The 25,263-nt window shown below is 38.2% G+C and overlaps 1 protein-coding gene across 1 annotated transcript; it reads right to left on the minus strand.

The window, feature by feature from the left end:
* Nucleotides 1-3,194: 3,194 nt before the first annotated feature.
* Nucleotides 3,195-18,117, minus strand: LOC145139406 (uncharacterized). The gene is made up of 4 exons (XM_079073239.1): nt 18,003-18,117; nt 17,461-17,732; nt 17,199-17,306; nt 3,195-3,374 (listed from the first exon to the last, which is right to left on the minus strand). The coding sequence occupies exons 1-4, from the start codon at nt 18,115-18,117 to the stop codon at nt 3,195-3,197; spliced, it is 675 nt and encodes a 224-aa protein (XP_078929365.1).
* Between the last annotated feature and the right edge of the window lie 7,146 nt (nt 18,118-25,263).

Below are 25,263 nucleotides of genomic sequence, written 5' to 3' on the forward strand. Positions count from 1 at the left end.
AGCAGGTTCCCTATGCATGCAAGTTATAGATAAAGAGAATCACATAGACTATCAAATAAAGCTTCTACCCTAAACCACAACCAAACACGGAACATGAATAAGGCAGATTCCCTCATTCTAGGGCTATGCAATCCTAAGCATATACAACTTTGAAAGCATACACTTAGCAAATAATCCATGTAACATTAATTTCCATATATACTATAGGATGGCTAAAACATTGGGAACACTTACTTGAGCTCGGCCGATTATGCGCATTGTATTCTCCCATCTTTCTTACAAAATCATTTTTAGGACATTTAACTTTGGTTTCTTTTTGAAAAGTAATTTGTTACCGTTTCCTCAGTTTGAGTTCTAACACACCTAGAAGTGTGCCCGAATCCCTCAAACCAAGGCTCTGATACCAACTTGTAACAGCCCAAATTTTACAGGAAATTTTTAACTTTTAATTTCATAAATATCAATCAAAAGGTGTCCAAAAATCCCATTACATAACCATATTATTTTAAAATTCAGAGTACGAAAACTAATGTGAAAACACCGGAGAATGCACGCTGCGCCATCAAGTTGGGCCCTTGCCCTTATCAAAAGAAGTACCTGAAACATGTAATAAAACTGTTAGCACAAGCTTAGTGAGTCTCCCAAAACACACGAATCATATAATCACATAATGCCATGCACACATATACACATATAAGTTTGCCATGGACTCCCTCCATGGTCTTCATTGGAATGCCATAGGCTACCCCCATGGTCTTATATCCCTGAGCCATGGGCTCCTCCCATGGTCTTGCGAAATGCCATGGCCTCCCCCATGGTCTACACATAAGTCCACATATCAATCCAATAGTAAACAATTACACATTCCAATACAAATCATCTCATAACCAATAATGGGCCGGCCTTGGTGCCTTCGACCCATGAGTGTAGTGAGAAGACTCACCTCGGTTTGTTGAACATGCTAGCTACTCGAATACTAGCCCAAATCTCTAACTGTATAAATATACCAATTAATCTAATTAGATTTCCAATTCATCTAAGGGCCCAACATCATAATCTTTGGCCCAATATTCAAGCCCAAAAGTCTATCCTACCATAATGGGCCTAAGGTCAAAGTCCAAACTATAATGGACCACATGGCCCAATAAGGCCCAATCAAAACACCAAAAACCCAAAGCAATTCCCAAGGCCCAACATTATCCTAACGGTCCAGACCCAAGGCTAAGAGAAGTCCAATTGGTTCGCAAAGTCCACCGAAGCCCAACTATCACAGTCAAGTGTACGCCCGACGTTTATCAGAAGTACGCTAAGCGTACTGGGTTCTTTGGTTGTACGCGCAGCGTACAGGTTGGTACGCCCAGCGTACAAACAGAATAAGCACATCCCCCATTAAGTGCTTAACGCATGAAGTCCTTATGTTTCCAACTCAGATTTAGGTCATTAGAAGAGTCCTAAGGCATAAAGTTGGCAACTTTATGCCTTTGCATGCCCAATATGCTCCCAACACGTCTTTCTAACCCATTAAGACCTTTCCAAGGGTCTTAATTCATGCATGGGGTCAAAATAACCAACAAGTCTACATTTTTATGACATGAACAAGCTAAAGGACCTCAGATCTACCCTCCCTAATCTCTGGAGTTGCTCAAACTCCCAAGAAATTATTCATGCACTTAAAAGAGGACTATATAGAAAACCATAGCTCCATAATTGACAAGGATTATCAAGGAGAAAGCTTTTTACCTCCGCAAGCTTCTTAAGCTGCTCTATATGCAAGATCCAGAAGCCTTTCCCTCCTTTAAGCTTGCTTCTACTTCATACCTTTAGCTAACACACCAAGAATGAGATATTTGAGGCACTCACAAGCTCAAGAAACACACACTATGGATTTTAGGGTTTTAGGGACGTTTGAGGATAATGGAGGCTGGATAGGGTGAGGTCCAAATGACTTAAGGGTGTTTAAATAGGTCACAAGTCCAAAAGTTAGGGTTTTGGCCATCTGCCACGTACGACCTGCGTACCTTCTTGTACGCCCCACGTACGTGGTGCACCTTCGTGATCATTCCTCCACAGTACGCTAAGCGTACTCTTAAGTACGCCCAGCATACAAAAAGGGGCCATTTTTTCAAAATAATATCATTTAAAGGAAGGAAGGGTAATAACCTGGATTGGAGTGTTACAGTTGCATAGATGGTAGGATTCGAGACCTTAGTGATATACGTGGTATTATCTCTCTCAAATGACCAGGGTCGTACGCTATCTAGGAAATCCATTCCCAATATCATGTGATAGTCATCCATGTGTACCACTGTCAAGTCTATGACGCCTTCCCATTCTGCTATCTTAAGGTGCACACCATATGCAACACCAATGATAGGCTTGGATAAAGAGTTGACGACCTTCAACCGACCTCTATTTTTGCTATATTTAATACCTAACTTCCTAGCTTCATCTTTAGCAAGGAAATTATGAGATGCATCAGTATCTACCAACGCGTTGGTGTATCCTCCATTTACCCTAGCCTCCACGAACATTAGTCTTCCTCTTTTAGTGTTATTATCTTCTATGGCATGTAGTGCCTCAGCATCCCATTCATCCTCTACTTCCTTTTTCGAAGTCATTAAATTGCTTTTGAAAGACCTTTTCTTTGACGAGCAATCCTTAAACATGTGGCCATACTTTCCATAATGGTTGTAGTTGCCTTTGAACCTCCTCCCCCGAGAACTCTTATTGTCGGTCTTTTGAGATATCCATGGTTGTGAGGTTCCTTGTTGACTCTTCCCTTTGTCAGCATTTTTGTATCCTACTTTAGCAGGTGGCTTGAAATTCCTGATTTTTACTTGTGTAGAGTTCATCCTCTTCACTCTTCAGTGTGATTCCTTCTATTTGCTTAGCCATAGCTTATTGATTGGCTAGCAAATTCTCAAAGTATACATGTGATGGTTGAATGGGTCATCCTTTTACATCGGTAATTAAGCTTCTATATTCTGGCCTCAGTCCATGAATGATGATCCTCTTCATTCGAGCTTCTGCAATGACGGACTGCAGATCTAGTTCAGTAATCTTCCAACATATAGACTTAACCTTGTGGAAATATTGAGCAATCGTCATGTCATGTTGTGAGATTGATAAAAGCTCATTCTACATAAGTTGTAGTCTAGTATCATTCTTCTTTGAGAAACTATCACAAACGTGTATCATGCTTCTTTCGGTGTGTTGTCATCCCGAATATGCTCCAACATCTCTTCTTTAACTGTGGTCTTCACGGAAAACATCGCTTTGCCTTCTTTGATTCTCCATTTACGCAAGGCACCATTAACGTCTTCCTCAGGTGGCTTAATTTCGCTTCCGCCAACGACCACCCATAGATCTTGTCCCTGTAAATAGGAATTCATACATGTTTCCCACATATTGTAGTTTCTTTTGAGTTTCTTGATTCCTCTGACGACGTGGAGATCATCCATCGTGTTCGCAATACCTCGGTAATACCAAACAAGCTAGTTTCGACACCAAACTTGTAGAGTCACAGACTACTCAAGATATGAAGAGAATCACCCGTTCTCACTATCAAGAAACCTCGATCTGATACAAGATTGTTGAACACGACTCTTTTTGTATGGGAAACAACAATTCTTTTATTAAGACACTTAAGAAGAACTTACACTTTGAGAGACTATTACACTTTGCTTACTTTGAGTGTTTATTGGATACTTGGATATTGGGATTGTTTGGAGCAAATGAGCTCCACACCTATTTATAGGTGTTTCCACCTCCACATAGGAAGTTTATAGATCTTCCTACAAGCTACATACATTCATGACTATTCTATAATTTTCTACTGTAATCTATATCTATTACATGCTTATATATGTTTCTAGAATGTTCTATAACTTCCTAGATAAGTCTAGGACGTTCTTGTTTCTTCCACAGTCTTCTAGAATGTTCCATAACATTCTAGGGTCTTCCATGTTACTCTAGAATATTCTTGAGTCTTCTGGTATGTTCTAGAATATTCCATAGGCTTCCATACTATTCTAGATCATTATAACATCTTTTTGATAAACGGCTAAACTCTATTAGGCAAAGCTACATTGCGCAAGTGATGACCTTCAACAACATATTTGTTCAAAATGTTAGGAAGACGGAGTTTTTCAAGAGATCTCTATAGAGTTTTTCAATAAAATCCCATTATTGACCGATTTGATTCTCCAATTAAGATTTTTAAAGACTCTGCTTTGCCTTTATTTCCATCAATATCACTATCATCTTACCCTTGTTTTGGGTGAAAATACAACGACCCAAGTTTATATTTGTTCTCAATTTGAGTTCCTGAATGTCGATTCCTTGATACCACCTGGAGTTTCTACGGTTCCGAGATGATTCATGGGTTTTAGGAATGAAATCGAAGATTAGTTTTGCAAATTAAGAGGTGGAATGTTTTATCGATGATATTGGATCAGATTGAATCTCTTGATGGATGTTGTGATCATAAAGGGGTCTGAACATCACTTCTTCTCCTTCTTCTGGCAATCCCGATACAACCAATACACAAGTGCAATATACAAGCTTCTTGCTTTTATTTCATTGGAGCATAATACGGTGAAGCAATAAAGGAAAACACGTTTCAATTGAAGTCGATGATTTCAATCGATTTTAGCCAAAGTCAATGATCATAGGACCGCAATATGTTTTAATAGTATGTATAATAATTTCAAATAATATTTATAATCATTGATATTTTTAATATAAAAATCGTATATATCGTAATTGTCAATGCTTTGATTTGTCATCATAAAGGTCATTTGGCTTCAATCCCTCACTATTTCCTTTATTTCTATCCGGGTCACATGTATAGATGTGGACGTGTGTTAGGTTTAATTAATCCCTTTAACAATCGATAAAAAATTTCATACGGAGTAAAAACAAAAAACAAGACACAATCGATTTATGTGGTTTTAAGATCATAATGATCAGGTACGTTCACAGTGAACATGAGAGGAATATTTTATTATTTTTTCGTATGACTTTCTTATACATTAAGTTAAACGAATTCAAGGAATATAATACTAGTGATCGGTTGATCTAAATTTGTCAATAATGTCAAACCCAGAAACTCTGATGAAAAACTGTCCATTATGAAATTTGAAGGCGAAACTGATTTAGGAACTAACCCACGAAAAATTTCTTCATTAGGCGTTGCCTCCGGCCCAACTTGGTCAAATGGTGAATTAGTCTCCACAATTTAACAGAGTGTATATATGCTTCTAAACTTTTATGAACTACAAAATTGCAATGTCAAGACTTTTATGCCAAACAAATATATTGGTTCAATTTGGTTCGATATGGTTATTGACTTATTGTTTTCTAAAATAGACCCGGAAATGTCCAAATTGGACATGAAAAGAAATTCTAACTTTGGCTACTTGTTCCTACTCTTATTTCTTGGCGTCGTAATTTGCTTTCTAAATTGGTTTCTTGTGAAGAGTCCATTTCAAACCCCACAACGACCTTTTAAATTGGAACACTAGGTTATGGACCATTTCGAATATGGGGTCCAACTTTGAACCCATTGATAATTTGTAATGATTAAATAGGGTCCCCAGTAAATTGAGATTGCTTTTGTTGTATAATGTGAAAATCTTGAGTGATAAAACTTCGAAAGAATAATAGAAAGAAAGAACAAATTTTTAATCGAAATTTATAAAACCTATATCAAAATTGCATCTTGCATATATATTGTGTACTTATGAACAAACTAATCATTCGAAGGTAACTAATAATGTTTGATTTTTTAAGAGCTAAAAGATTTTATTGAGCAGCTAGCGCAAAACTAACAAAGAATTATAAAAGAATATAAAGTATGTGATTTAAACGCCAAACCATTCTACTAACATTGAGGTGTTGTTTGTTTTGGAAGTGGTTAAATGTTTTTTGTCTTTTTCCATGTTTGCGGAAAGAAACATGCACTTGAAAAACGTCTACCCGCCAAAAGGGAAAAGTGCTCAAAAAATACTTTTGTAGAAAAACAAAAAGGCTAGAATCTCCTATTCATATTCACAAACCAATTGTAAGAATCATCTATCAATATAATGAATTCTTTTTAATATTAAGAACTTCAAAAAGAACATCATTCCAAAATCGCCTTAAAGCCACCACATGATCACAGTGATATTAATCAACTAATAATGTTGATTACGAAGTTACTTCACAAATAATGCTGATTTATTGTGTCATTCATAGGAATGATGTTGAAAATTTTGAAAATCAAAACTTGCTAATTTGGGAAACGGGGAGAAGAAAATAGTCGAGAAATTATATAGGATACCATCTCATAATTATTGCATACATCAATCCAACATTACAGATAATACACCATGGCCTATTTTTTTTGTGTTTTTGTCTTTTTCCTGTTCATTATTTTCCAAATAATTAATAGTAAATGTTGAATCTTGTGGTTCTTTGTGGTTCCATTATAGTTCAAAAAACGATAGAAACTTTATATTATTATCACATGGTTGAGAATGTTATCTACTAAGTTAACATTAATGATAATACTAGAAATATGAGCAGAATAGGATACATAACTATGAACTAATATAGATACGATTCAAGAAGAACAAAAAAAAAAGGTTAGGAACCACTTGGAAACCAAGTTCACAGTAATTATGAATAGCGTAAATAAGCGTATAACATCAAACCATTGCAGTTATTAAACTACGAATTCAGTGAATTCACAATTATTAAACTGTAAATATATTTCATATAATGTGGTGTTATTTAAGGTTACCGCCACCATTTTCAACAAAATAGTCTGGATTCACAATTTAATAACTATGAGTTTGGTTCCTAATTGATACCTAACTTCTTTTTGGGTTCTTGTTTAAACTTTAAACATATTTCTACAATTCATAAATAAGGTTGATTTCAACCTCAAAAACGAATTTTTAAGAATACATGATATATATATATATATATATATATATATATATATATATATATATATATATATATATATATATATATATATATATATATATATATATATATAGAATAGGTATGTCTATAGGCTACACATATCAATCCAAAAAAAAAACTTCAATATGTTGGATCAATTCTCCATGATGAAGCAGAACGAAAGTGTGAAGAAGAAAACACAAACATCAATAATCTTATTTGATTGCAGTGATAGTGATTTAAGGTACACGAATGAAATTTTACGAGAAAAAAAAACAATTAAGGTTATCGGATTTCAGAAAATTTTTAATTTGCTTTATCGACCAAATATGAAGCATTGTCATGCTATTGAGTAAGCTTGGAGTATTTGACCATCTCTACTCAAAGCAACTTTGTATGCTCAAGTTGACAACATGTCGTAAGTTATGGAAAGCAACTTGTTGATATGTAATTTTCAACAGCCTTCTACGACTGTTCTTACAAAACAAGTATTTATTTATAAATTTTTAAGCTTAAAATTCAAACAAAATATAAACAGACAAACAGTACATATTATAATCCTAAATCTGTCACTATTGGCTACCAATGTATATTATCATAAAAACTTAGACTTTAGGAAATTGATAATTTCAATATTGTTAAATATGGAATGAATTACCAAAACAAATAATTTTTTTCATATAGTTATTCTTATAAATTTCATCTTAAATATTAAAAGAAAACTGAAGTTCATCTTATATTTTTGGATTTTATGGAAACAACTCTTCAAATAATGAATTACCATTTGATTCTAAATTTACAAACATGAAATTGGTACATATTTCTATCGAAAAAACACAATTGTTTGTAGGGACGGACGCAGAAATTGATAGTAGGTGTTGACGAATTTTTTTTCCGCTCAAATATAATATAAAATTAAAAATAATTTATTACATTTAATACAAAAAAAGCGATCTATTACACAAAAAGTTAAAAACATAACAACGATCTATTAAAATTTAAATTTGTCCTCTTCGTGCAGACATCTTTTGAAACCGTTTCATTACTTTTTAATTTTTAACTTTCGCAAGTGTTTCAGTCTCAACATTGCAAAGCAACGCGTCATTCAAAAAGTCATCGCCAATTTTGTTGCGCAAGTCAGGCTTCAAGAGCTTCATCTTTGAAAAACATCTTTCTATACTTGTGGTCGCTACGGGTAATATCAAAGCCAACTTTAAAAACTTATAAACCAAAGGATAGGACCGATGTTTCCCCATACTAACCATCAAATGTGTAACACCCTGTTCGGAAAAGCATTCATTTATGGAACCAGAAGTCAAGGCTAGGGGTGTTTTGGTCATTTATGGGTTTTGAGTTTCATTCGAGAAGGTTTCGGGCCGAGGTGTGTTGTTAGAAGCATAGGGCTTCTCGCCATCTTTCCGTAGATATAAAGTTCATCGGAAATGGATCTAGAACGAAGGAGTTATGACACTTTGAAGATTTTGGCAATAATGGCCCTTATGGAGAAAAGTTCGCATGGAAGGCCATGCATGCAATTTGGAACGTGCGTGGGTACACCAAGCATAAGCTGGGTTACGCCTAGCGTAATGGAGCAAGTGATCGCGGGTGTGGGGAGGCGTACGCCCAGCGTACGCTCAGAGTCTTAAAACCCTATTTTTAGGGTGTGCCACTATATAAGGAACATAATGGCTCAAACCCTAGCCCCCTTATCAGCCTCCCCAACTTCAGAGAAACCCTAGAACGCCCCAACCCTTCATTTTGTGAGATCTTGACCTTGGGAAGCTTAGTTTGGTGGTTTAAAGCTTGGAAGAGAAAAGAAGAAGAGTGGCAAGGAGGAACCTTGGAGGCCAGAGCTTATAGATCTGAGATAACATCATCTTCTGGAACACTTTGAAGGTATAAAGCTCACAACTTTACTTAAGGGTGCTTAGATCTAGTATGGTTTAGTTTTTGGTCCAAAGGTGAAAGCTTTATGGCTTAAATCTGATTTCCAGACCAAGGGTTGCCTCCCTTGGTGCTAAATGACTCCCTAGAACAGAAAGTTGATATCTTGATGGTCCAAATGAGTTCATGTATGAGTTAAGATCTTTCTCCATGGAAATAGATTATGGTTTTTGGAGTTGGAGCTTATGTGAGTCATGGAAGCCATAAAGTAAGCAACTTTATGGTTTAAGACATGAAATAAGACATGGATCTGAGTTTGTAGCCTCTGAATCGGAGTATTAAGCACTTAATGGAAAGATGGCTTAACAGGGTACTACGTTGAGCGTACGTGCAGGTACGCCCAGCGTACTCGTCGTCAAGCCTGTACGCTAAGCGTACATTGGAGTACGCCCCACGTAACGCTGCCAGTTTGGGTTTCGAGCATTTGGGCCTCGATGTGGGATGTGCTTTGGACTATAGGTCTTTGGGCCTTAGTGGGCCATCAGGAGTCAGTGATTATGGGCCAAGTATATGTGTTGGGCTTAGGGTAAGGCCCAATAAAGGGATTGGGCCCAATGTAGCCAATTGGGCCATTAATGGGCCACTAGTGGGCTTGGGAAGCTTACTTAGTATTGGGCCTTAGTTTGGGCTTTAGATATGGACCAGGTTGGACTAGGGGTAGAATGGTCATTTTACCCTAAGAAGAATTTTTCGTACTGGACTAAGTGATGTTTGGTATTGGTAGTTCGGGAAGCCGAAGGGTCAGCAGTTCGGGAATTTCCAATCAGCAGCCAGAGGAGTATCAGCAGAGTTCAGCAGTGCGAGGTGAGTTCCCTTCCAGTAGGAACGGGTCTACGGCCACAATGACGGCCCGTTTAGTTAGTAGTAGTTCCGGACTACGGTCTGATGCAGTAGTTCAGTATGATTGGTGTCTTTGTGATACAGGCATGGTATGTATATGTGTTCCGGACTTCGGTCCGATGCAGTGGGCAAGGCCCTAGCTAGTTCCGGACTTCGGTCCGATGCAGTGGGCAAGGCCCTAGCTAGTTCCGGACTTCGGTCCGATGCAGTGGGCAAGGCCCTAGTTAGTTCCGGACTTCATTGTGATGCAGTGGGCAAGGCCCTAGTTAGTTCCGGACTTCGGTCCGATGCAGTGGGCAAGGTCCTAGTCGGTTCCGGACTTCGGTCTGATGCAATGGGCAAGGCCTAGTATGTACTTTATATGTTATTGTATGGTATGTGGTAGTTGGGGAGACTCACTAAGCTTCGTGCTTACAGTTTTCAGTTTTTGTTTCAGGTACTCAGTTTTCAAATGAGGAGCTCGGGAAGATTGCAGTGCACACACCATTTGTTCAGTCTGGGATGTTTATACTCTGATATACATGACAGTTGCTATATTATTCTGAGATACATTGTTGTGATTTTTCTATGACGTATGATGACTATGGTTTTATTACTGATTTAAAACGAAATTTTCAGACTGTATTTTTGGGATGTTACAAGTTGGTATCAGAGCCTTGGTTTGAGGGATTCGGGCACACTCTCGGGTGTGTCTGAACTCAAACTAAGGAAGTGGTATAAAGTTTTCAAGAGAAAAACCATGTTTACAAAAGGATTTTGAGAAAAGAAAACAATTTTAGAAAAAGTATAAAGAAAAGAGTTTTAGAAAAAGCGAAAAGAATTTTGAAAAGAGAAAAGGGTGTGGTGCATGCAATTAGCCGAGCTCGAGTAAGTACTCCCAAATTACACATACAATTTCATGTTATGATATGATTATTAGCTTTATCAGGACAGCATGCTAGATTAGGACTAAGGATCTAGGAAGGATGCCTTATTTGCCTGTTATATGTGTTCAGCTTTATGAGAACTGCATGCTAGTACAGATTAGTCAGTATGATAGCCAGAGTAGTATATGCTTGATTATGTGTACTCGATGCTCGAATGCTGCTTGCTTTGTGCTTTTAGGAGTCTTAGCTATCTTTCACTAAGTAGTAAACGAATATGTTACGTTGCATATTGCAAGGACTAAATAATTTCAGAAGGTTAAGTCTAGCTCTATTTCGCAGCTCTTTTCTGAGTCCAACCGTTGTAGAGTAGGGTCTCTCATTCGAAGAATTATCTAGTCTGAGTAATATGTAATAGTATTCGTGAGCTAGTTAGGGGAAGAAAGCAGGGACTTCTTATGCAGCTGATGGCGGAGAGTGGGTTGGTGATTACCCTGGGGCAAGCCTAGGATGAGTTTAGTATTAGATCAGCAGTAGTAGTAGAAGGGACTTGGTGGAGTCAAGGCAGTTCTTGAGGAAAGTACGGATAGATGTGGAAGGTAGTATGGGCCCGTACTACTGAAAGCAGAGGATCCGTACTCGAATCAAGGAAGGCTGAGATGAATCCAGGAAACTTGTAGTGTGTGAGATCCCTCGAGTTTTGATGAGCATTGTGATGTTAGTGATGGTATATTACCGAGTATAGTGACGCTACGTGGTAGACCAGATGGTAGTTCTGGCGTCGACGAGGGATCAGGCTCGGACTCTGCAGCCGGGCAACTTGATGGTCAGATGAGGGAGTCCATTTCATCTGAGAGTATGTGCAGTATCATTGATCAGACTCCTTTGATCTTCATTGTGATCAAGGAGAGCATTTTAGAGATTTGTGACGAGAGGTCGAGTGCATTCTGCACTGAGATAGCAGTCATGATAGGGACGCGTACATTGATGTTTCGGGAGTTCAGAGCTTGTGAATCTTCAGATTGTCATGGGGGTTAGGGACCCCATTGTTAGCAGCGGATGGTTGGCAGATGTCGCCAACACTTTTGTGCCAGACATTGTCTCGAAAGGAGACAAGATCTGACTTACTTCCTGTCTCCTGAGGGATAGAGCACGAGATTGATAGGAAGAGGTTGGTAGTGAGTTGAGTGATGATGCGGTTGATGCTGTGTCATGGGATGACTTTTAGACCAGATTCTGGGCAGAGTGTGCCCAGGCGATTGAGGCGCAGCAGTTGGCGAATGAGTCGTTAGATCTCCACCAGACGACTGAAACTGTGGCAGAGGTCACTGCCAAGTCTCGGAAAAGAGCTTATATGGTACCACAGTATGCAGCAGATGAGGAAATGAAGAAGGTAAGTTATCAGAACATACTGTAGAATGATAGCAGGGAGATCATGAGTATCTCGGGGTGCAAGACCCTGAATGATATGACTTCTTGGACTTGAGAACGAGGTATGGACTTGGAGCACATTGGTAAGAGGGAATCTGATTAGTTGCTTATATTGAGGGGTCTCGGGAGGAGACCCTAGATTTTGGATCAGCTTTTGAGAGACCAGCAGGGTTAGATTCAGTACAACACTTGCGGGAAACTACACAAGGGAGCCTTTTGTTCCAAGGGTTTGATTAAGTGTGACTCTGGGTTATCCTTGGTTTGTGTTTGAATTATACTTCCAAGAAATGGCATATGCTAATTGCATACCAAGAATTATTTACGGATAGCGAAAGATCATTTCCCAAATTACGGGATTAGGAGACTACAGTGTCAACTTGGTTTATTCCAAGGCCGAAGGGCAGCACGAGAAGCACCTGAGGGAGGTGCTAGAGACTTTGAGGAGGGAGAGACCTTTTGCAAGGTACTCCAAATGTGAGCTCTGGTTGCGCGAGGTGTAATTTCTTGGGCACCTTGTTAATCAGAAGGGTATCCTAGTCGTTCTGGCCAAGATAGAGGCCGTGACGCAGAGGGAGATTCCGAGGTCTCCAATTGAGATTCGGAGCTTCCTGGATTTAGCGGATTATTACCGGAGATTTATTCGGGTTCTTGGAGGTGGTGTAATCTTTTGGACTGGCTAGTATTGAAACACTAGCAATGGTAAGCGTGGTTTCAGCAGATTGGGCATAGAATAGTAAGAAGGATTGAGAATCCTTCCAGTATTGTGTGATGTAAGACGTTAGTTGAATCAAAGTGGGGGAGGATCATCCAAGGATTCAGAAGTAGGAGCAGTTTTGAAACTGGGATAAGTTTTGCATCTTTGGTTGGAAGGAAGACAGCTCAAGCAGCTGTATGATTGAGGATAGTGTGAGATGGAAGTTCGGAAAAACTTACCAATAAGGAGATTGCGTTCCCGTGATGTTTACTAGAAAGCCTTAGTGAATCAGTCTGGGGATCCCAGTCAGGACATGGGTTCAGTTTTGGATGTTAGGTCGCGCGTATGCTCGACGTCAGATGTGTTCAGATTAATAATCAACGAATGAGATAGTGTTAAAGTGTTGTAAGTCTGCGGGTGTAGCCATAGCATTCACTAGCAGCCAGATAGTGTTAGAGTGTTGTAAGTCTGCGGGTGTAGCCGTAGCATTCACTAGCAGCCAGATAGTGTTTGAGTGTTGTAAGTCTGTGGGCGTAGCCGTAGCATTCACTAGCAGCCAGATAGTGTTTGAGTGTTGTAAGTCTGCGGGTGTAGCCGTAGCATTCACTAGCAGCCAGATAGTGATAGAGTGTTGTAAGTCTGCGGGTGTAGCCGTAGCATTCACTAGATTGGTAGATAGCATGAGTGCGTTGTTAGGACGCGGAGAGGACAATAGTGCCCACCAGTTCGGGTGTAGAAGTGAAGATATGGAAATCCACGGATTGGATTTCGGAATTACCCAGACGGATTAGATCTGATTAAGCCAGTGATGAGACTGTAGAATCGCCGCTACAGCTAAGAGAGCAAGGAAGCAGTGGACTGCTTAAGGTCCTCATGACATAAGGCTACCAATGATCATGTAGCAATCACTTTTAGCCTTGGGTTTGGTGACGTCAGGATTCGATGTATGGACTCGATCAGTTAGAGCAGAAAGTTATTAGAGCCTCAGTGGCATGGTAACTAGTGGCAACTAGTTCCAGAGAAGGATTTCATTCGGAAGTTGTGTGAGGCGACTAAGTGGGAGTCTTTTGACGCCGCAGACGGGCTAGAGCCCAGTATTTCAGATGCCTGACGGATGAATTGAGGCCGGGAAGGTCTCGATCGATTTTGGAAAGCGGCCCTATAACAACATGCTATTTCAGGCAGTTCAGTGTTCAGTGTTTCAGGCAGTTCAGTATTTCAGGCAGTTCAGTGTTTAGTGTTTCAGGCAGATCAGTGTTTCAGACAGTTTTGGGCCTCCAGCAGTAATGGTATTTGAGGATCTCATGTATGGTAAGCGTAACAGATTGTTGAGTAATGCTAAGTCACCCACTTCGGGGTTGATCTATAATGATTCAGTATGAGTGGTCTGTTAGGGATTCAGATAATCTAGAGACAACGAATTTCAGATAGAGTACATGTGATCTTGTTGCGAGGCCCGTGGGATTATAGTAGCGCAGGTGGGACCTGGTAAGGACCTTAGGGTCAAGATAGGGGATCGAGGATCCCAGGACTTGTAGCGCCAGAGTGGCAGAGTAGATAGAGCATTTTAGATAGCCGAAGTTCTTTCGGAAGTCGTTGGGAGCGACTAAGAGATTGTATTGGGTGTAGTAACCGGTGGGAGTCCGGTAACCCAGATATTGACAGATCAGTTGGGACCAGGGTGGTCTTAGTTAATCCGGAAGGCGGATAAGGGACATCAGAATTTTCAGTTAGTGGTGGTAATGATAAGAGAAGTAGGGTATGAGGCAGCTAGTGACCGAGAAGTGCTACGCCTCTCGTAGCAGGGTTGAATAATCTCAGAGGGAAGGATTTGACCCTGTTGCGCAGCTCTCGTATGAGTCTAACCGTTGCAGGGATGAATCTTTTACTCGAAGGATTATCTGATCCATTCGCTGGGATGGGTGCTTAACAGCAAGTTATAGTAGTAAGAAGTATTCAGTGAGTACCGGCAGTAGTGACCAGCACTGGGAGTGGCTGGAGTAATGGATACCGTGAGGGGTATGTCCTTCACGACAATAGAGGAGGTGGTTGATTATGGAACGTTGCCTTGGGAAGGCCAGAAAACGCACAAGGAAAAGAGGGGTGAATCCCTAGGATGTTCAGCATAAGTACACGGGGAGTACCGGAAGGATTGTCGGTTGAGTAAGTTGTGTTCTCAGGATTGGCGGGATTAGAGTGCACCCGAATTATTATCTACAAGGACTAGTTTTAGCCGGAATGACTGGGCAGAAGGCCATTGGAGGCAGTCCTCTGAGGATTTGGCTGAGCAGGCGAAGCGAGTATCGGACAGGAAGGCTGTGAGTAGATTGCAGAATAGTTGGCCATAGCAGACTTTGAGGACGAAGTCTAGTTTAAGTGGGGGAGAGTTGTAACACCCTGTTCGGAAAAGCATTCATTTATGGAACCAGAAGTTAAGGCTAGGGGTGTTTTGGTCATTTATGGGTTTTGAGTTTCATTCGAGAAGGTTTCGGGCCGGGGTGTGTTGTTAGAAGCATAGGGCTTCTCGCCATCTTTCCGTAGATATAAAGTTCATCGGAAACGGATCTAGAACGAAGGAGTTATGACACTTTGAAGATTTTGGTAATAATAGCCCTTATGGAGAAAAGTTCGTATGGAAGGCCATGCATGCAATTTGGAATGTGCGTGGGTACGCCCAGCGTAAGCTGGGTTACGCCCAGCGTAATGGAGCAAGTGATCGCGGGTGCGGGGAGGCGTACGCCCAGCGTACGAGAGGTACGCCCAGCGTACACTCAGAGTCTTAAAACCCTATTTCTAGGGTGTGCCACTATATAAGGAACATAATGGCTCCAACCCTAGCCCCCTTATCAGCCTCCCCAACTTCAGAGAAACCCTAGAACGCCCCAACCCTTCATTTTGTGAGATCTTGACCTTGGGAAGCTTAGTTTGGTGGTTTAAAGCTTGGAAGAGAAAAGAAGAAGAGTGGCAAGGAGGAACCTTGGAGGCCAGAGCTTATAGATCTGAGATAACATCATCTTCTGGAACACTTTGAAGGTATAAAGCTCACAACTTTACTTAAGGGTGCTTAGATCTAGTATGGTTTAGTTTTTGGTCCAAAGGTGAAAGCTTTATGGCTTAAATACGATTTCCAGACCAATGGTTTCCTCCCTTGGTGCTAAATGACTCCCTAGAACAGAAAGTTGATATCTTGATGGTCCAAATGAGTTCATGTATGAGTTAAGATCTTTCTCCATGGAAATAGATTATGGTTTTTGGAGTTGGAGCTTATGTGAGTCATGGAATCCATAAAGTAAGCGACTTTATGGTTTAAGACATGAAATAAGACATGAATCTGAGTTTGTAGCCTCTGAATTGGAGTATTAAGCACTTAATGGAAAGATGGATTAACTGGGTACTACGTTGAGCGTACGTGCAGGTAGGCCCAACGTACTCGTCGTCAAGCCTGTACGCTAAGCGTACATTGGAGTACGCCCCGCGTAACGCTCCTAGTTTGGGTTTCGAGCATTTGGGCCTCGGTGTGGGCTGTGCTTTGGACTATAGGTCTTTGGACCTTATTGGGCCATCAGGAGTCAGTGATTATGGGCCAAGTATATGTGTTGGGCTTAGGGTAAGGCCCAATAAAGGGATTGGGCCCAATGTAGCCAATTAGGCCATTAATGGGCCACTAGTGGGCTTGGGAAGCTTACTTAGTATTGGGCCTTAGTTTGGGCTTTAGATATGGACCAGGTTGGACTAGGGGTAGAATGGTCATTTTACCCTAAGAAGGATTTTTCGTACTGGACTAAGTGATGTTTGGTATTGGTAGTTCGGGAAGCCGAAGGGTCAGCAGTTCGGGAATTTCCAATCAGCAGCCAGAGGAGTGTCAGCAGAGTTCAGCAGTGCGAGGTGAGTTCCCTTCCAGTAGGAACGGGTCTACGGCCACAATGCCGGCCCGTTTAGTTAGTAGTAGTTCCGGACTACGGTCCGATGCAGTAGTTCAGTATGCTTGGTGTCTTTGTGATACAGGCATGGTATGTGTTATGTGTTCCGGACTATGGTCCGATGCAGTATGCAGTATATGTGTTCATATTATATGCTATGTTATGCTCTGTTCAGTCAGTTCCGGACTTCGGTCCGATGCAGTGGGCAAGGCCCTAGCTAGTTCCAGACTTCGGTCCGATACAGTGGACAAGGCCCTAGCTAGTTCCGGACTTCGATCCGATGCAGTGGGCAAGGCCCTAGCTAGTTCTGGACTTCGGTCCGATGCAGTGGGCAAGGCCCTAGCTAGTTCCGGACTTCGGTCCAATGCAGTTGGCAAGGCCCTAGTTAGTTCCGGACTTCGGTCCCGATATTCTGTAAGTTGCATATCCACCACCGTGTTGAAGATTTCAACATCAAAATGAAATCTATTAGTCTTTGTAGTCTTACGGTTTCTCAACATACAACTCTTCCATATCTAAAGTATTAATATTGTGTATTTGACAAAAAGATGATACCTTTGGCAAAATGCTAGCAAACCCTGTGTTTCTAAAAGATTGCAATGCCTCCATTGTCCCTCTAACCATCGAAGCCGCTTCTAAAATGTCTAGATCTTTTCTTTGAAGCTGCATTGACAATGTACCCGTGAGGCGTAAAATGTCATATATCATATGTAAGTAAAAAAACGAACTCATATGATTTAAAATATGATAAGATTCTGGACGTTTGTTGACAGTTTTCCAATGACCCTCCCTCCTCTTTCACAAAATCTAAAACTACAAGAACATTTGCAAAAAACTTCATCAAACTTGTGAGTGTGTTGAAATGTGAACCCCATCTTGTATCTCCTGCTCGAAAAAGTGTAGTCTCTTGATTTAACCCTCTTTCGGCTTCAAGTTCACCACTACACAAGCCTTTTTGCATCCTTTCTCTTGCTTGTTCCCGCAGTAAGTATTTTCTTTTACACGAGGCACAAATACCATTAACCACCAACAAAATTTGCTCAAAAAAGTCACTAACACCATCATGCTTCTTTGCTACAGTCATAACCACTAATTGAAGTTGGTGTGCAAAGCAATGAAAATAAAAAGTTGTGTCATTCACTTATAATATCAAAGCTTTCAAACCATTGAATTCCTCTCGCATATTGCGAGCCGCATCGTAACCTTGTCCTCATATATATTAAAACAATATATATATATATATATATATATATATATATATATATATATAACACATAAAGCAAATTAAATTAAATTGAAATAACAAAAAAGTAAAGAATAGATTACCTAACTAAAACTCAACTTACTACTTGTAAGTACTTTCATTTATGGCGTTTTTGAGTGTCAAGGATGATGTATCCTTCACGTACACAAGTCCAATGAATCTTTCCTTCACAAAGCCAAGACTATCGACATATCGCAAAACAACAGCCATTTGTTTCTTTGTAGAAATATCACTAGCTTCATCAACCAATAAAGAAAATGCATCTTAACCAATCTCTTGGCAAATACTCAAAAGGACTTCTTGTGTAAAACATTGCACTAGTTCTTTTTGAATTTTAGGGCTAATAAATTGATTGTTTTTAGGAGCATTTTCTAAAGTATTGTTGAAAATATCTTCACCAGTCTCTCGAATGGCTTTTAACACTTCAATATAAAGCCCTCTATTTTCTAAGTTAACCGACTCGTCATAACCACAAAACTGTAAGTTGATATTCAATAAAAGTCTAACAACAATAATAGAAACACGTAATCAAGCTTTATATTTATGGTCATCCGTTTCGGTTGGCCTCCTCAAGACTACATTAATAGCTTGTTTTTCTCTCAATCAAAATTCACATTTTTCTCTTGTTTTGTTGTGAAAAATATCAACACTACCCACATGAGTCCGAAATGCATCTTTTTTACTCCAAGTATCAGAACCTTGGGAAACAAATGCATCTCTCCCTCCTCTTTGATTTATGAGGTCTCCACACATATAACAATATAAACAATATGCTTTATTTTTCACACTATATTCCAACCAATCAAAATCATCAAACCATGAAGGAAATAATATTCTACATCTATCACTTGTTTTATTTTTTGGAATCTTATGTACCCTAATTTGACAAGGTGCTTGAAGCAAATACGCTCTTCTTACATCATCTCTTACATTTGATTTGTAACTTGTAATCTTTGGCCTATCCTTCGGGTCCTTTGGAAGATCTTTCAAAAGGTCAACATTATCATTAGGTTCATTAGAGCATGGTGTTTGTGGAGTTGCATTAGAAACCGAATGGATTGATTGATTGATGATTGGTGTTTGTGGAGTTGCATAAGAATTAGAAACCGAAGGGATTGCTTGATTGGTGATTGGTGTTTGGGAACATCCTTCACCACTTTCATTAGGATTAGGTCTTTGTATTTTGGTAAAAACAACCACTTAGTTTAACCTATAAAAACATAACAATTACACCTAATCAAACAATAACTTCAATAAAACAAAGAAATTTCACCTTATCAAACAATAAATTCAATAAAAAAATAGCAATTTAACCTAATCAAACAATAACTTCGATAAAACATATCAATTTCATTAAAGTCAAGCAATAACTTCAGTAAAAATATAGCAATTTCAAATACATATAAGAATTGGTAAAATTTCAAAGTATCAATAATACTTACTTGCTTCATTCTAAGGCTTTGAACTTAGAGTTACAGTAAATGATGATCGATAAAGTCGATTTTGGTAATCAAGAAACGGAGCGTTGCCCTTTACTCCTTTAGTTTTTTCGATTGTAGATGCCTCGATGCAAGGTGGGGGGGGGGGGGGGGGGGACACAAAGGAACAGCCGAACAGGAAGGAAAAGAGGTTGCCTCATGAGTTTTTTTTCCTAGCCGAACACTTTCAGTCTTTCAAGCAATTAGGATTAGGCTATTTTGTCAAATTTATTTTTTATTTGGCGCTTTGGGCTATAAATACAACTAATAGAAAATAATGGATTAAAACATTAGGCTCCTATGTGGCTAATTATTAGTTGTAAACTTGTAATATTTTTTTAGGCTTGGTAATTCCCGATAGAGTGACACATTTTTTTACGTAGTTATACGATTTTTTTACGTAGTGACACAACATGTAAATATTTTAAAAAATCGAAAAAAATTTACACTACATACTCGAAAGGTAGGTGTTGTGGATGCCACACCAGACACCACACCACACCACACCGGGACCGCCCCTAATGGTTTGTGTACAAACCAATTCTCACATTCTTTAGCAAGACACGTCAACATTTCAAGCATATACATATGTTTTATCTATTTTTAAACCAAAAGGTATCTTGTATTCTATATTTCGGGAGTCATGTTAAAAAGGAGGTTGTTTAAACATTGACTTCCCCATACGTACAACAACTATGGTGATCTACACCATACGCAATACGAGAAAGTATATTGTATGACTTCGCAAATGATACAATATTGTACCCAACTAGTTCAACATATTTATTGTCGTTATCTCTTTTTGTCACAATCTTCTATGAGAATCATCTTCTTATAGGAAACAAATTTCCATAAGGCTTCGTTTGTTAACAATTCTTTCGACCATATAGAATACATCAACCAGTTACCATTTTATATTCATTTTGTGTATATTTGTCCCATATGAAAACATAACAATGCATCTTTTTGGTTTTACAATGAGTTATATACTTTAAGCAAAATTTTCAATTTTTTTTTTAAAATCTTTGTTTGTAATGATGTCCTTTAATTTTCAAGTCAAAATTATCATCTTATTATTTTATCTCAAATAAATGAAATAATGTTATTAATCATGAGATCATATATAGTTACTACTTAAAAAAACTCTATTTGTTCACGTCCTTTGACATTTTAATCACTTTTGGAGCTCTAGTTCCAACATATACATCTTTTATCGGATGTATCATTTAGCAACATAACATATACTTTTGTTATCATAACTTTTGTGTTATGTATCACAAAATATTCGTCTTCAATTAAATCGAGGATGTCTATCACACCATTTGTGACAACTGTAACATAAAAGGGCATTCCTTAAAATAAGTATATATCTAATAGATAATCTTAGTTCTACTATTCTATGGTTGATCACTCTTTCTTGACTACCATAATACAATCTTACATGTTTACAAATCACATTACTTGTGGTCTTCACTCTAAGAACTATACACGTATGTTATTCTTATATTGATCGCATAGTGTGGTCTTGTGGTTAGTATTTGGATCTCTCTACGTGAAGTTCCGTTCTTTTATGTATTCATATCCATATAATTAGAGGTGTCAAATCTCAACACGACACGAACCTGACACATAAATAAACAAGTATGGGTTGGTTTTTTGACCCGCCAACCCACAACCCGCATACTGAATTTATTATACAAGTCGTGTTCGGGTTAATACTTGGATTTGGGGGTCAAAAGCCGACTCGTATATTATATTAGGATTAGAAAAAACAATTTTCAATGTCTTTAATATTTTTTTTCTCAGATTTGGCGTATTTGCATTTTGCCCTAAATCTTAAACGCGACTTCACACTATATGGCTATATGCGGCAATGCACTTCATCGTTATCATCCTATTGACGACACATGCACTAAGATACGCACTTCGTGGTTCTAGCTTCCGACCCATGCACATGTATAATTAAATTAGTTAGACGGGTCGTGTCTAGAGTTTGGAATATTCGGGTTATGATTGAACAATACAATATGATTATTTATTTGGGTCGTGTACGGATTAAGCATTCTAACCCGCAAGCCAAACACGACATACAATCCCTAAACATAACTAAAGATAATTGCTCTGTTTTGAAAGCAATACACTATTTTAAAAAATCATATGTTGGTAATGAACCGATTCGAAGTTTTGTAGAAACCTAACGTAATGTTCTATAACTTTCATATATATTTTACGTTTTCCAAAATTCAAAAACCTTTAGTTGTCGAAATCAGGTTCTAGCAAAAGACAGTTTAGATTATAAAACATATGACATAAAATTTATATAAAATTCATACAATATTAGCTTTAAATGATTCAAACTTTGTAGAAATCTAACATAGTGTTTTATAACTTTAATGTTTTAAGTGTTCTAAAATGCAGAACCATTATGGATGGAAATTAGGTTTTAAGTAGTTATAAATTTATGTTTTCAAGAAATACCACATATGTTTTTCAAAAAACCTAAGTTGTTTTTAGAAACTATTTTAAGTGATATGAAATGATGATAAATATTTTAAAATATTATTAATTTTATCAAAATATAACAATTGTCACCATCTCACATAGATATGAATATAAGACTATCATCATCTAGAATCCAACCCAACCCAATTATCTATTAAAAAACAATTTCTTTCTCTTTCAATCTACAACTTAATTAAACACAATCTTTTTCATTAGCAATCTAATCCAATCCAGTTTTATAATAAAAAAAATATATTAAATTATTATATTAATATTCGTCTTATTTTATAGAGAAAAACTAATTATGTATTTTGATATATTTTATTTCATTTTTTACTATAAATTGATTGTAGTTACTAATAAAATTAGCTTTAATTATAAAAATTGATTTATCACCACCAATAATTGATGGACACGTTGCTTTGTTTAAAGTTGAAAATGGTGAGCCTTTGTGATTTTGGGTTGTGCCCACGACCTAGTTCACCACAAAATATTTAATTTTTATTTTCCTTTTTGACTTTTTATTAGTGAGCCAGTCATTAATAGGGATAGCCTAAGTAGAAATAAAATATTGAAACTTTAAAATAAAATTTAAAACAACACAAATTATGAGCTTCCAACAAATATTTTCTAACACCTGACCAATAAGGGTGTAAACGAACCGAACGTTCAACGAATTGTTCGTGAACTGTTCGGCGGAAAGTTCATTTATTTTAGTAAATGAACGAAGATGAACACAAATTCTCGTTCGTTTAATTAAATGAACGAACATGAATAATGGTCTTGTTCTTTCAATTATATTTATAAACGTTTGTTTATGTTTGTTTATGTTCGTTCGTTTAAGTTCCTTATATTTTCATATATGTTCAATTATGTTTGATTGCATTACTATATTATATGTTTGTTTATGTTCATATATGTTTGTATATCTTTTGTTTATTTATGTTCGTTCGTTGATGTCGTTTAGCATGTTCACGAACATGAACTGTGACATCCCCATTTTCACGGCCAGAAAAGACCGATTTTGTTTATGCTTTATAAGAATCAGAGTACTTCTTTTAATAAAAATCTTGCGGAATTTGTCCCCAGAAAAACATGATAAATACGTTATCAAAGCATTTCCGAAGAAATGTATTTTTATTCATTTTAAAACATTTGGGATGTCATCGTTAATACAGAAACATAAACATAAACAGAACTTACATTCATTTACACTAGTGATCTACATCTCGTTTAAATATCTCAGTGTAATGTATATCGACACCTGTGATACAAATAAACTGAGTGGGTCAGGTTGGGAAACCTGGTGAGTACATAGGATTTTCAACCCACAATAATATAATTATTATGTTTAATCATCAAACAATTAACCCAATTACCCATCCCCATTATCTTCCTTACTCTTAAGGATCTACCATAAGAATCAGCTATTCCTCGTTCATTCATTCCTAAGGATTATCCTAAGGAATAGGCACGAAATCCATCGTTGCTATTGACACATCTGTCAAGCACAACTGCTAATATTATCACTTAGGCGCATCTGCCAGAATTGTGACATTCTTTATGGGGCGCATCTGCCGGTATAGTCCTTTAGGCGCATCTGCCGGGGTTATGAGGTTCTCTATTAGGCGCTTCTGCCGGTAGAGTCCTTTAGGCGCATCTGCCAGGGTTATCTCGTTTATTGACAGTATCTTTTTCGAGAGTCCACTCGCAATACAGGTCAATGGGTTTTTAGACTACACCGGTGAACACATCGTTCACAACACCTACAGGTTGCGAGCCTGCCAGTGTTCCATTGGACTGTCTAGAATAGTCCGTGGTTGTCATCCATACTCTGCTAGATGACGGGGCCATCATTTGGGAAAGGCTTCTCACATCGTCCACCTCTTACACTCACCTCGTGGTCTATAACACCTCTCAACTCATCATCCAACTCATATTCCATCTATTACATCTACCCATGTTTTACCCAACATATTCTCGTAGATATATATATATATATATATATATATATATATATATATATATATATATATATATATATACAGTTTAAATCATTTAAAACATGTATAAAATCGTTCATCCAGCATAGATAGCAAGTATACAGATAATATGCACACATAGCACGTAATTTATATAAAATACTTCATATCTATGTGTAAGATGAAAGTAACTATGCACTCACCTGATTAGGTGGTGACTCGGCACTTGAACAACACTTCGTTATCTCAAAACAATTTTTCCTCGACCAAAACCTAGTATAAATACCACCAGGGTTTAGTTTTAACGTTAACCGCAACTAATTAATAGTCTAGATATTATTATTATTATTATATAAGCGTTAAACAAAACTATATAACTCATAATAATAGCCCAAATAATTATTATAAGGTCCTAATAACATTACTATATTAAAACATAAGCTATACTAAAGATAGGTTAGGCGTAGCGCACTTACAGCGCGTTTTTCTCAAAAACTGGGTTTCGCCAGAGCAGCGTTCCCGAGACGAAAAGCTCCTTTCTAGGGACTCTGGGAGCCTCGGGGCTTCCTTCGGGTGCTAGGGAGGTTCCCTAGGCTTTTTGGGGGGTTTAGGCTAGAAAGAGGTTCTAGAGAGAGAAAGAATGGTTTGGAAAGGTGTGAAGAATGAGGGAATCCGGGACCTCTATTTATAGGCTGGAAAACAGCTCTACTCGTCGAGTAGGTCCTCCTACTCGTCGAGTCCATGCCACATGTCACCTTCTGGTGGCTTGCCTTGGGGAGAAAGCCTTGGCCCATAATCAGCCACGTCACCCCTTTTGCAGCAGCACCCTGCCGACTTCTAAACCCCGTAACTTTCGCATACGACCTCTATTTTCGATGTTATTTTTTTCCACGCGTAGGTAAAAGCAGGATCTACAACTTTCATTTAGACTCTATCGGCTAATTCCCGACCGATCTTAAATTTAGCAGTAGGATGAGATTAGACTGTTAAATGACCACGAAGAATTCGTAACTCCTTCATACGGACTCCGTTTTCGTCTGTCTTTTTACCGTTGAGTTCCTATTAATGAGATATTCAAGTCTCATTTAGGTTGCGTAAGCCAAAAACTGCTCGAACTAAAATTCAAGTTTCGGGTCGTGCACTGCTATGCCAAATCTTAGAAAAATCATAACTTCCTCATACGAAGTCAGATTTGAGCGTTCTTTTTATGGACGCTCTCGGTTTAACGTATACTACAACTTTTGTTTAGATCACTAAGGCTAAAAAGTCCTTTATCAAATATTCACTATTTACGTCTCCCGGTGCCGTGCCGATTTTGCCAAAAAACTTCGACGGGTCATAACTTCTTCGTTATAACTCGGATTTCGGCGTTGTTTATATGTACGGAAACCTTG

This window comes from Lactuca virosa, chromosome 9 (genome assembly GCF_052849685.1).
Source record: "Lactuca virosa cultivar CGN04683 chromosome 9, Lactuca_virosa_CGN04683_v6, whole genome shotgun sequence".
Taxonomy (NCBI): domain Eukaryota; kingdom Viridiplantae; phylum Streptophyta; class Magnoliopsida; order Asterales; family Asteraceae; genus Lactuca; species Lactuca virosa.